At 44.8% G+C, this 13,878-nt stretch overlaps 1 protein-coding gene and 1 long non-coding RNA gene across 3 annotated transcripts in view; one reads left to right on the forward strand and one right to left on the reverse strand.

Annotated features, from left to right (window-relative positions):
• Window positions 1–690: 690 nt before the first annotated feature.
• On the reverse strand, window positions 691–3,651 carry LOC310764884. The gene is made up of 3 exons (XR_014549318.1): window positions 2,608–3,651; window positions 2,437–2,513; window positions 691–928 (listed from the first exon to the last, which is right to left on the reverse strand). It is a non-coding gene; the product is annotated as an uncharacterized lncRNA (long non-coding RNA).
• A 2,971-nt stretch (window positions 3,652–6,622) lies between these two features.
• PTPN1 (protein tyrosine phosphatase non-receptor type 1) overlaps window positions 6,623–13,878 on the forward strand; it is an 86,111-nt gene continuing 78,855 nt past the window's right edge. The window contains exon 1 of one of the 2 annotated variants that reach the window (XM_083618705.1): window positions 6,623–6,998. In XM_083618705.1, coding sequence (XP_083474831.1) covers window positions 6,795–6,998 — 204 coding nt within the window. In that variant the 5' untranslated portion in view covers window positions 6,623–6,794. The remainder of the gene's footprint in view (window positions 6,999–13,878) is intronic. The other variant, XM_083618706.1, reaches the window with a different exon arrangement.

Here is a 13,878-nt window from a genome sequence, read left to right on the forward strand (position 1 = left end):
GAAGGCCCCCTCCTCCCCCTTCTTAAGGTTTATTACCAAATTTGAGCCATACAGGCCTTCAAACAGAAGACACTCCTTTTAAAAAAAACAAACGAACAGGGGCCTGTTTCAGAATACTGTCCACCAGCAAATGTTGATGACTGATGACAGCTATTAAATAATTTGGATTGAAGTGATGGTGATCTGAGTAAACGGCTGCCTTCTGATTTTTCGAATGAAATGTTGTGCTAATTTTCTCCTCCCCCACCCCCAACTTTGCCAGCCATGGTTTCCAGGAATTTGGTGGAACCAGGCAAAACAGGAGATGATGAGTGCTTCTTTCCAACCAATGAACGTAGAATGGCTGCATTTTTGCTGAGTTCCGTTGATGGTTGTTTGTAGATTCATTGTTTGCTTTCTGTGTGTAGAGAAATGTGTGTGTGTGTGTGTGAGAGAGAGTTTATTTTAGAGTTCTGCCCACTTCCTGGCATTTGTCTGTTTATCTTTCTTTACTTTGGGAAGAGCAAGGACAACAGAAAATTTGGACAAGGGAGGAACTAGAATTTTTCTACAGCACTCATGCGATGAGCGAGTTTCTAATGTGAATATACACAAGTCTGTTTTATAGTAATGATTTGGAATAAGTTCACTTAGCAAGGTGTTGTTGTTTTTTTAAAAAAGTATTAAAGTAAACCAATATATCATGTTAAATATTTCTTCTGCTAAACATAATAAAACAAAACCATGATTTTATACAACTGATGTGCTACAATGAGAGATGAAGTCTCAGAAGGCCTGATGAGATGGTCTGTTATCAGTTCCCCATAATGGAGAGCAGGAAAATCAAAGTTGGAGCTCAAAGAAGGAGATGAATAGTGGGAAAATCCAATTCAGTTTGCATTTAAAACATGAGCCTACTCAATTCGCACTTCAGTAATAGTCACAGGTTCTGGAATTATAAAAGTGGAAGAAAAAAAATTTCTCTAGCCATTTTCTGTATGCCATGCATAATTTCTTTCTCATTGCGAGAAGCAAAGCTACAGAGAACCAGGCAGAGGGCCTTCTCGGTAGTGGCGCCCGCCCTGTGGAATGCCCTTCCAGCAGATGTCAAAGCGATAAACAACTACCTGATATTCAGAAGACATCTTAAGGCAGCCCTGTTCAGGGAAGTTTTTAACGTGTGATATTTTACTGTATTTTTGGTTTTTATGGAAGCCGCCCAGAGTGGCTGGGGAGGCCCAGCCAGATGGGCGGGGTATAAATAAATTATTATTATTATTATTATTATTATTATTATTATTATTATTTTATACACTTCTGTCATGTTGCCTCTTAATTGACTTTTCTCTAAACTAAAAAAAAAAGGCCTAGATGCTGCAATCTTTCCTCATAGAGAAGTTCCTCCAACTTGGGCTGCTCTCCTGAAACAGGATCCACAGTGGTGCTGGAGGTCTCCATGAAGTCCTAGTCCACTTCCTTGAATGAGGCCCATCATCTGCCTGATACATTTAAAGCAGTATCAGGCACACCAAAATCCTAGGGGCAGAGGTGCCTTCAGCCCCCTCAAAATCTGCTGGCCCTCTCCATGTTGAGGGGGCGGAAATGGCGGAGCATGGAGCGGTTCGGTGGCTGGCTCCTCCTGAGCGCGAGAGGGGAAGCCATGCCACACTGGGCTCCATCACACGTGTGACGCCACGCACGTGTCATGTGTCAGGTGCACGACATTGCATGTGTGTGGCGTGTGACAGGCACATGATGTCACATACGTGCAACATGCACCACACACCAGACGTCACACTCATGTGACACGCGCTGTCTGCCCCTCAATCCTGGGTGCAAGACGGAGCCTCATACACTTTAAACAGTCATTGCTTCCCCCAAAGAATCCTGGGAACTGTGGTTTGTAAAGGGTGTTTAGTTGCCAGGAGAACCCCTAGTTCTCCTACAATTCCCAGAATGCCCTGGGAAGACAGATTGATGGTTAAACCACACTGAGGTTCCAACTCCCATCGGTCCCAGCCAGGATGACCAGCAACACCTGAAAGACCACTGGCTTCTCATCCAATGAGAAAGAAACCCACCACTACCCAAACATCCTGTTTTACTGGAAGGTGAAACCATTTTTTATCCTGCGCAGCCCTTCGAACAGAGGACTGTCTGGGGTAACTGACTCTTCCAGAAACATGATGGGGTGAAGGGAGCTCCTAAATTTTCTGCGATATAAGTATGCAGCATGCTCATTCTTCCTATTTTAATTCATATGTAGTGCACCTCAGCTATAAGAATTTTGGGAAATACTAAGACGGTCCTTGCTTATTGTAATACATTGGCTCCAAAAGCTTTTCTTGGAAATTATAGTGTCGCTGAATGAATGACTGAATCATGTTGGCTCCTGATACAAAACATTCTGAAAACTTAAATTACCATCAACAGCAAGAAAGGAAATAAGGAACATACTTGCGGCTCTCAATACCCAAAAGGCATTCCAACAGCTGCCAGAAAGTATCAGCCTTGTTTAATACAAGACCATCTTCCTGTTAAATAAAACAGAGATGTTAATGTGGAATAATGGAGCAATTATGTAGAATCTGATAGCAGGAGGCGAGCTGAATGGGAATGACAACTAACCTCCCCATTTGTAAATGGAGAACCAGTCTACTGGAACTGCTGCTTGTTAGTCAAACGCAATTACAGAGTTGTATTCACAACGCCAGAGTGCAGGGACATTGTGGATTTTGTTTACAGATAGATCTGAGCAGGAAAATGATGTCACTGTAGCTCATCTTCAAATCCGGAATACACTGATCACAGGTGAAATGCTTTGGCTTAGCTGAAAAATGAAACTCAGAGCCCCATTCCACAGGTTTCAAAATTGGTAGGTCTGTAGGGTCCTTCTATTCTACAATTTGCAAATGTGTGTTGTGCACCATAGTCTATATAATAATTGCAAATGTGAGTTTTTAATGACTGCTTCATAATTGGCACATCATTTAAAAAAAAAACCCCAGCTAAGCCTTAAAAATTTATAATGACATTTTTGCAGGAAATTAATTCTCATAATCCCTACTTAAGTTTATAACTATACGCTGGAGAAGACATAAGCAGAATAATCCTGTATTCCTATCACGGCAGGAGTAGAGGTAGCTCTACTTGGCCCTGGCACATCTGTACCAACTAAGAGGAGCATTACATACTGGACCAATAGCCTGAGTCAACCAACTCTTTTGTCCCTCCTCTCTTCCCTGCAACCCATGTGACACCCTTTATGTTGCTTGATAGGTCAAGCTGGCCGAGTAAAATCCTATCAGGACTCAATGCCCACTCGTCCTCAGGGACTGCGCGAGACCAACATTTGACGCCCTCCCCGTAGACCTTATGGTGCTGGCTTAAGCTAGACTTTGGGAAAGAGCATGATTAATATTAAAATGTATCTGGGGGGGATTATTGGTTTGTTTTCCTTTTGTTTTTATTTTTGTTAGGTGTTTTGTGTTTTTATTTTGTATTTTTGTGTTGTGAACCACCCTGTGATCTTCAGATGGAGGGTGAGATACAAATTTAATAAAGAATAATAATGATAATCCCAATCTTCCACTCCCTAACAACACAGAAACAGTGATTGATCTTGCATCCAGGAGAGAGTGGATCTTGAACAGGAAAGATAGTTTTGTTTTATTTGTGTGTGTGTGCACGCGCTTTACTGTAACATATTATAGATAACCAGTGGGGTTTTTTTCTTAAAAAATGTTTAGGGGTACTCTCATTTTCCTACTTATATTGAAATATTGCTCCTCAATGAGGCCAAACTTAGATGAACGAAATGTTTAGGGGTATGCATCCCCCCAGGAAAAAAGTACTGGGGCTTCTGGGAAATGATATATAATGAATTGAAAAAGATGTTGAAATATACGTCTATTAAGAAACCGGAGGCCTTCTTATTGGGATTGGTAGGAAATGAGATAAGTAAGAAAGACTGTAAACTTTTCCAATACGCAGTTACAGCAGCGAGAATACTTCTGGCCCAAAAATGGAAACAGGAAGAGTTACCGACGGTGGAAGAATGGAGACTGAAATTGACTGATTATGCAGAACTGGACAAACTAACAGGGAAGATTCGGTATCAACGAGACCAAAAGTTCATCGAGGACTGGGGAAGATTTACAGATTATCTGAAAGGCATATGTGATGAACAGATAACGTTTGTTGGTTTTCAAGAGACTCTGTGAAAAACAGAGGAATATTGTTAAAAAGAAAATAAGAGGAGGGAAGGAGATATCTAAAGGCAATACTAAGTTAAGAAATGCGTTAATAATATTGATGCAAACGAAAGATCGGCAGAGGAGCTGAGGGAAGTCAAAAAAAGAGATGAATGTGTGATAAAATGTGAATTGATTGTATAAAAAATGGTTGTTGTTTTTTTTCTTTTGTGGAAAATGAATAAAAATATTTAAAAGAAAAAAGAAAAAACTACTGTAGATAACGTGTTTAATTGTTCACCGCCTTACGAAAAAATTCGCAAAAGGCAAGCAATACATTTATAAAATAAAAAAGGTAAACTCTAATCTAATATAAAAAGGGTTGTGTAAGGGGTCGCTCCAGTAAAGCTCTTGAGAGTGGCTTGACAGCAGAATAGCAGGTGCAGGGTTGTTTATGACACACACTCCATGCTACAGACACCTTCACCTGTTGCACAACTGTCTGTCATGAAACTTGCACCTGGAGCAAGTAGCTTAACAGCCAGCCTAGAGGAGCAGCTGCTCTTAGCAGCATCACTGTTACTGCTTATGGGGCAAGACCTACTCATGGTTTGCATGTAGCAGGATGTGGGATGGATGCCGTACTAGTGGGAAAGCAACCCATGGAGAGCAAAGGGAGCCATTGGCCTAGTTCACACATAACACTAAGACATAGTTAATGTCAACCATAGTTGAAGCTGTGGTGCCTGGCAGAAGACCACCTAAACCTTATGCCACAGAGCAGCCAAGCCTAGAGAGCTGTTGGAATTCTTTTGCTACTCTTCACTCGTGGCTCCGTAGCTTTTGGTCAGAGATGGCTCATTAATCACGATTAAGAAGGAGGTTTGAGTTTGCACATAATGGTAAGCTATGGTTAATGTTCCAGGAGGTTTGTACACCAAATCTTGGTTAATGAGAGAACTTTAACCATAGTTAATAAGCCGTAGTCCAGGTGCTCATCTGGGTTCATCCATAAGCCATGGTTTAATAAACCATAGTACTGTATAATAAATCATTGGGCCTGGCAATCATAATTCAAGGCCCTTTTTCGTGTGGCCCCTCCACAAGAGGCTGGGGGGGGGGTAGCAACACAAGAACAGGCATTTTGTGCAGTGACTCCCCTCTTGTGGATTGCTCTTCTGAGAGTACCATTGTTATATATATTTAGGCACCAGGCAAAAAACATTCTTCTATAACCAGGCCTTTGACCTTGAACTATCTGTGGCCTTTTAGAAGTGGGTGGGATGTTTCTAATTTATTTCTTTTTCCCCCTCTTGGATTTAATGTATATCAATGTGGATAGTTCCGTCTATTGGCTCGGTTGTAAATTGCTTGGAGTTGCCTGGGCAAGAAAAAGCAAATGACAAATTCAAATAATAATAAGTTTGTGAACCAGGCCAGAGAGAGTAATGAGTTGCATACAGCAGTCCCTGAGCATGGATGCAAAGTAGATGTTTTCGTGTGTGAATGGTCCAGGTTAATATAATCATCACATTTTGTATTTTCTACACTTTTGTCTGATTGTGACCCGACTATTTACAATTCCCTTCCCCCCAGTTATATGTATATGCACCTGCAACGTGGGACAAAGTGGGATGTAGCCCATGAAAGCTTATGCCATACTAAATTGGTTATTCTTTAAGGTTCACAACTCTTTCGTAATTGTTATTGCAACAGATTAACATGCTCATGCCACTAGAAACCATAAAAGAAATAGGTTTTAATATGGCGTTCATCTGATGAAGTAGTCTCTCGTCTCCCCGGGTACCCAACGTGAAGAACCCTTCACAAAAAAAGAGTTGGGACTACAACTCCCATAATGCCAGAGCATTATGGACGGGGCTGATGGGAGCTGTAGTCCACAATATTGGATGGCACCACATTGGCTACGCCGCTGTTTATGAAGTCTCGAAGGTGCCACAAGCCCCACAAATGTTGTCTTTCGGGGGGGGGGGGAATCTAGATCCTCTGCTTTCCCAGAACGGGAGCAGCCAGCTCCTGCCCGGGAGCGCCGGCAGTAAAGGGGTCGCGGGGGGAAACCTGCGAAAGTAAACGCAACAAAAATCGCCCACCTCTTACAATAAAAGGAGCGGGCGGTGGAGGCTGGGGGATCCCTTTGCAATTCTCTCTCTCTCGCTTTTGCAAGGAGGAGCCTGGACCAACACGGGAATCTCCTGCGCTGGGGCCCAACCTTTTCCCATAACGAGAAACACCGCAGAGCTCAAGCGCAACATGAACGGGCGAGCCGACGCCCCCGTCTTGCGCAACTTCCCCCTCCCCGGCCATCCCAGGAAGCGAGCTATTGGAGGGTGCTCTGCACACGCTCAGAGGCTCTCTTGGCTTCTTTCCCCCGCCCCTTTGCCCTGGGCGGCCCAGCTCACCCGAGCTCTTTGCTCCACCCCGGGCAGACTCCGCCCTGCGCGCCCTGCCCTCTCCCCTCCTTCCTCGGCCTCGCCTCTTGGGGAGGCGGCGAGCGGCGAGGAGGAGGCCGTCCCGGAAGGCTCGGGGGCCGGGCCGCTTGCGTCGCTTCCCGTGGGCTGGCGAAGGGAAGGGGAGAAGCGGAGGGAAGGGGAGGCGCTGCCCATGCAGAGCAGGCAGCAAGAGCCGCCGCGGCGCTCCGGGGAGCAGCCGGAGCTGGAGCAGCCCAGGGCAGCGGGAGACGCCGTGGAGGAGCCGGAGGAGGAAGAGCCGGAGGAGCCCGGCCGGGCCCGGGCCCCCTACGCCATGGAGATCGAGAAGGAGTTCCGCCGGCTCGACCAGGCCGACAGCTGGGCCGCCATCTACCAGGTGAGCCGGGGCCGGGCGCGGAGAAGAAGCCAGGCGGGTAGCGCCGGCGCCCGGGAGCGCGACCGAGCGAGCTTGGGCTCCTCCGTCCTCCTCCGCCGCCCCATTGTCCGCCCTTCCCCACCTCTCCACCCCCAACTCCTTTTTCTGCTGCCCTAGAGACTCGCCCCTTGCCTCGGGCTCCTTGCCCCGGCTCCTTCCTCTCACTCATAATAGAGTTTTGTGTTACTTTAAAAAACAAAACTGCATTTCTCCTCAGCCTTAATTTTGGGTTGTGTGTGTATGGAGAGCCCCCTCCTCCTCCTGCCCCACTTTCTGACCCCCTTTCCCTTGTTGCTTGGCTAGCATGGAAGACATAGAGTGTGCGCTCTCCGGTTCTGGTCGGCTTCCCTTTTGAGGCATCTCCCTGTCATGTTCTGTCGAGCCCTTTAGAGATTATGCTGCTACAATTGTGGGTCTCGTTGGTGTGTTTCATTTTTATCTCATTTCTAACACATTTGGGAAGCGTGAGAGAGGCTCCGTTGTTTTTATCCTTGTTCTACCCCTCTTTCTTTCCAAACCCCTCCAGCGTCTCTGCCCCCTTGTACAAGGTTCCTTGGGGGCTGGAGAGGGGGACTGACTCTTGGCATGCCCTCCCAGACATGTCTGTGCGCAATCTGCTTAGGATAACTCTTTTCTCCGTTTGTTCTTTCCTAATTAACAGCTTCCTACAACAGGAATAGTCGAGCCCATCGTATTGCCCTGCCAAGAAATAATTCTAGTAATCCCTTTTCCCCTTGTGAAGAAGAGTGTTACTCTACTTGTCTTCCAGTAGTCTAGGTTTAGAATTAAATAACCTTTTTTACATCCTTCCCCGGCTAAGGACATTAAGAGTTGTTTGCGTCTCAATTCCACAAGCATATTTTGCTTTATTGTCCTATATTCCTATATATTCTTGTACTAATAAGGGTAGCCTACCTGGAGCCTGAATAACCTAAATATCTTTTTGTGTGTGGATATTTTGTGATACATGCGTATGTATTAGCTTGAAACTGGTTTTTTTTTTAATCATTTTTTTTCCAGTCTTTATAATGCTGACTTTAATTTTGAAAATGTTCCCTAACACTATTGCATAACAGTGGTCTGAAGATTGGAGTCATGCTCATATATTTAACAAGTTTTTTGGAACAATTCTTTCCTCAAGTAAGTTTCATTAGGTAGGAAGTAACAGGCAAGAATAGTCACTGAAATCAGTTGCCATTATTATAAAAAATGATTGTATATCTTTTCATAACCGTGCACAAATACTTGTACAAATATTTTGCTGCCTCGGGGTTTTGGGTGAATCAATGGTGTGGTTGAGAGGAGGGCTTTCTCCCCAATTCTTTAATGAGCATCTGTTTTGGCATGGCGTTTGTAAGATGTGTTTTAATGGATATTGATGGGGCTTTAGTTCATACGCTGCCAGGCTAAATCAATATGTGAGATTGGGCTTAGCTACTACTCCCTTTGCAGGGGAGGTGAATATATTTATACCTTGCCCTGGGGCTTTTGGAGAATGGAAAGGTTGCAAAATCAATTCCATTCCTTCCGGTTATGTTATGAAGGATTGATGGAAAAATTTTGCATAACTTGGAAGGTGAGCAATGATGTTTGCACCACTGAACTAGAAATCAAGACTGTAGGCCTTTGCAGAGTTAAGCCCATTGATTTCAGCCGGTTTCAACACACCTAGCTGTAAGTAGGATTGGGATACACAATTGGTTTAGGTTTGTGCATGCCTTGGGGTAGGGGGTTGCTCTTTTCCCTCCATTGCAGGGGGTTGGACTAGATGATTTTTGGGGTGTCCCTTTCAATTCTACAATTCCGTGATTCTTCTTGTGGCATTTATGTTCTTCAGTGTGTTATGAAAGTGAGAATTTTGTTACCCAAAATGTCCTTGGAACAGAAGATACCATGAAGGGACAACACTCAGAAAGGACTTTGCAAAATGCATTAGACCAGTGTAGCTGTTACTCTTGCTTTAATCTAATTTTGTCCTTTCCTCGTAGCTTCGTTGTATAGTATCACTTGGATGGTAAATTATGTCAGCCAAAGTAAGGAAATTAGGTCAAGGTGGCTGCTCCACTCTCTCTCTAGTCTTACACCATGTGCTTTGCATAAAATCACTCCTTAATGTGGTAGCACTTCACAGCGTTTGTGAGCACTTCGCTGCTAAAAGCACAGTAGGCACATTTAAGAGAGTGCTGCAAAACTTGACTGCTAATTCTTAGAAAAATGTCTACACTTGTTCCACGATCGCAGCTTCAAGTTCAGTTCAGGTCAGAAATAAACACTGGCATCTTTTGGCCTTGGAGAAATGCATCTAAATGTTTTCTCTAGTGCACTTGTCACTGAAGAACACTTAAATTCTCACCTGTGCTGGGGTCAGTAGAGCTGTCAGGTATTGAATAGTAGACCATGAAGCTGAACTGCCTAACCTCCCCCATCCCACCCCCGCTTCAGTCTTACACAGAGTCATCCAGTTCCTGAATAAACCAGCAAACTTCACAGCAGTTTGAAATATTTAGGTTCACCAAGTCCTTCAGTGGAAATGTGGGTGGGTTGCTCAGTTTTGACACAAAGGTACATGCTGCATGTGGGATCATTGCCACGTTCTTTTATCAAGCCAGCTTGCCTTTGCAGTAAATTGTTCTCAATAAACTCCTTCGTTTTCAAAGACTTTCCTCAGTCGCCTGTTCATCTGTCCTCCCTTTGCCACAGTGGTCTTCCCTTCACTATTTCTTACCTGGCCAAATGCATTCGCTTCATCTCTGTGCTGCTGGCCTTTGGGGGCTTCTAGGTGGGCTTCCAGGTGTGTGTGTAACACCCATAAAACAAACAGACCTGTGGTATAGTCCATGTGGCAGAAGCAAATTACGAATCAGTGGGATGGCACCTTGCCCCACGTTAGCTGTACAGTGGTACCTCTACTTACGTTCACCTCCGGTTACGTATCCTTCGGGATACGTACGAGGCAAACCTGGAAGTATTTTTTGCGGGTTTCGCCGCATGCGCAGAAGTGGTCCCTCCACTTGCAGAAACCTCAGTATCCGACTGGAGCTTCGGAACGGATCCTGTCTGCAACCAGAGGAATCACTGTACTCCTTCCTCTCCACTTCTGGTTTAGCAATAAGGTTTGCAGCTAACCTTGGAAAAAGATGCTGTTGGAATAAGATACTGTTCATCCTAGAAGGCAGGAACAAAGCACCTGTGGCCCTCCACAGGCTGCTAGATCAAGCCAGTGTCCCATCCATTCTAGCATCCCTATCGGAAGTCTGCAAGTGAACATGAGCGCAGCAGCAGTCTTCCCTCTTATGGCTCCCAGGAGCTGGTATTCAGAGACATACTGCCTCCAGTCGTGGAGGTAGAGCGTAGCCATCAACTCCCGTCCTCCCTGACTTTTGGCCATTCTGGTTGGCACTGGAACTGGAACCAAAACTCATTGGGAGAGCCACGGGTCCTTTGCCTGAGAAACAGCTTCATCAGTTGCTTTTGGGTTTAGAATCCAGTTTGCTGCGGGCAGTCCAAGTGTTAGAAACTGGGATAGGAGCCAAATGGTTTTTGGGACTTGGATTGTGGGCGCCAAAACAGAATGTCTAGTCGCCGTTTTGGGGGGTGGGGGGCAACACTTTTAATTTATTATTTCGATCAGCACAAACCAATACGCAATTCACATAAGTGACACAGTGTTAATATCACATTTTTAGCTGAAACTGTAAATAACATGTTTAATTTGGTATTTACAATAAAAATATTGGTACCATGCTTCAGTTTTCAAAACCCTCAACTCTTTATTGTGAAACATATTGTTGATCCTTAACATATACTGTATATAAGCCTCACTCCCCCCCCAAAAAAAAAAATTCTGACTGTGAAAAGTTAAAGTGCGGCTTATATTCGAGACATTACAGTATGCAGCCAGGAGCACAGGGTAAACAGCGCCAGGAGTGTGGCAAAGCGGTGACTGCCCCACGCATAGTCCCCCGTCCTCTCCCCCAAGGCTGGGAAGGGAGAGAGCAATGAAGGGGCAATGCAGTGCGGCTCCCCCCACCCTGCCCAGTGTGCAGCCAGGAGCAGCGAGGAATGGAGCAGCTTATATCTGGGTATTTTTTCTCTTTCCCTCTCCCCCCGCTCCCCAATTTTAAAGGTGTGGCTTATATTCGGGTGCAACTTATATTCGGGCCAATACAGTACATTGAGGCTTCAAAGCACATACATTTCAGTAATCCTTGAGTGCCAGCCAGGCGCAAAAAATGGCACCCAGACTTCGGGAGGTGCTCGCAAATGGAGACTCTAGGCGTAAAAGGTGCCTGACACCCTGCTAATTTCGAACCCAGGCTGGCACTAAATAAATATTAATAATGTAGTATAGGCAACTCCCAATTTACCCAGGAGTTACCTTTCACAGCGCTGTGTGTTTAAGTGAAATTGTATATATTTGAAACACCATTGAAAACGGCCTGAAAACGCCCCGTTCCCCCCACTGCCCCGTCCCCCCATATCAGATGCGTCTAAAATGGTCCCTGCCTGCGCTAAACTCGTTATCCAATATTTATGTGGCGCTCAAGGGGTTTGGGGTTGTTACGTCTTTCCTTACCTTGGTCATAAGGCTAGAATAAAACACTATGCCTTCAGTTTTATAGGCCGCTTACCTTTAGAGGCCTTTGGTCAGGGCTCAGCCTGACTCCCCTTCCCTTTTGGTATAAGAACTAGTACGAAAGAGGCCTCCCAGCATTCTCACAGGAACATATAAATCAGTGTACACAGTTGGGCCTGATGAGCATTTACTGTTCCCAACCCAAATCCTGCAGAAAGCCATCTAATTCAGATTTTAATTCTACCCTGATTGGTTTTTAAGAGGTGATTTCATTATTGTTTGATTTTATATCAGTGTCTATATTTGATGTTAGCCACCCTAAGCCTGGTCTCTGCCGGGGAGGGCGGGATACAAATAAAAGTTTATTATTATTATTATACATGAACTTTTAATAAAAGAGTATGCTGTCTGGGACGCGGGTGGCGCTGTGGGTAAAACCTCAGCGCGTAGGACTTGCCGATCGCATGGTCGGCGGTTCGAATCCCCGCGGCGGGGTGAGCTCCCCTCGTTCGGTCCCAGCTCCTGCCCACCTAGCAGTTCGAAAGCACCCTTAAGTGCAAGTAGATAAATAGGTACCGCTTTATAGCGGGAAGGTAAACAGCGTTTCCGTGTGCTGCTCTGGTGCCGGTTCGCCGGAGCAGCTTCGTCACGCTGGCCACGTGACCCGGAAGTGTCTGCGGACAGCGCTGGCTCCCGGCCTCTAGAGTGAGATGAGCGCACAACCCTAGAGTCTGTCAAGACTGGCCCGTACGGGCAGGGGTACCTTTACCTTTTATGCTGTCTTTAGAACTATGTACTATGCATGCAACTCCAGTCTGTATGTTGAGTGTTACATTTCCTTTTGCTCTCCTCCATTGGAAATAACTGTAATCACTACAACTGGTTCTGAAGGTTTAGGAAGAATTTAAATCGTTGTTGAACGCTGCCTATGGTGGAGTTCTAGGCCTTGCCTTGACTGGAGTTGTGCAGTGGAATGGTGGTCTATGTACACCACATCTGTGGCTTTACATAAAAGTAAATGTGTGCTGAACACTAGCAAGTAAGTCCACAGACACGTCAAGCTTACACAGATGTTTACTTCCCATGCATACCTATGTGAAAACAAATTCTTGCACGCAGATAAATTACAGCACAATCTGTTCCTCTTCCAGAAGCTTTTCTGCCTGGTGGTTGTGCTGATTTGCCAAAAGTTACTAGCTGAGCGACTATTTTCATGCCAGCACTAAAGGCCAGCTGTAATAATCTATGGAAGTGTCTGGCTATATATATATATATATATATATATATATATATATATATATATGTATGTATGTATAGCTTGGGTGGCACTGGAAGAGTCTGGGATGTTGAGTAGGGGCTTCAACAGGAGGGAGAAACCAGAAAAAATCGCAAGTAATAATAATAATAATTTATTATTTGTACCCCGCCCATCTGGCTGGGTTTCCCCAGCCACTCTGGGCGGCTTCCATAGAAACCAAAAATACACTAAAATATCACAGATTAAAAACTTCCCTACTTCCCTGAAGTAGGCATCTTCTGTGATTTATTGTATGTGCTTTATTGATTTTTCCTCCCTAATCAAATATTTCAGTTCAACTACTTTTGGCTAATGGGGGAAAAAACCTTTTGATGGATTTATGTTGCATGAAAAATTAACACAACATACTTGTTTTAGTGGACTAATACCAATCGGAGCCTAATTGCTATTTAGGGCATTGGAAAAAATTCCAATTTTTTGGTGTGTATGTGTGTTTTTAAAGGACCATCCCTGAATTTAAAGAGCTTGGTGGGTTTTTCTGGGAAGTCATTGCATAATAAAACTGGAAAGCCATGTGCTTACCTGTCACACTTTTTGTTTGGGGGAAACGCAAAGCAATGCTCTAATGCTTAAGGAGAATGCATAGAAGGAGCTGGTCTTTAAAACAGGTTGGGGATAATCAGTCTCTGACCTGTAACTTCAGCCTAGAGTTTGGATTGGATTTGATATCCCGCCTTTCACTCCCTTTAAGGAGTCTCAAAGCAGCTAACAATCTCCTTCCCTTCCTGCCCCACAACAAACACTCTGTGAGGTGAGCGAGGCTGAGAGACTTCAGAGAAGTGTGACTGGCCCAAGGTCACCCAGCAGCTGCATGTGGAGGAGCAGGGAATCAAACCCGGTTCACCAGATTACGAGACTACCGCTCTTAACCACTACACCACACTGGTGAGCCTTCTGGCAGAAATGAGAATGTTTCATGCAGTATCATATAATAATACATACTTTTA

This window comes from Podarcis filfolensis (assembly GCF_964270895.1).
Source record: "Podarcis filfolensis genome assembly, chromosome: 6".
Lineage (NCBI taxonomy): Eukaryota > Metazoa > Chordata > Lepidosauria > Squamata > Lacertidae > Podarcis > Podarcis filfolensis.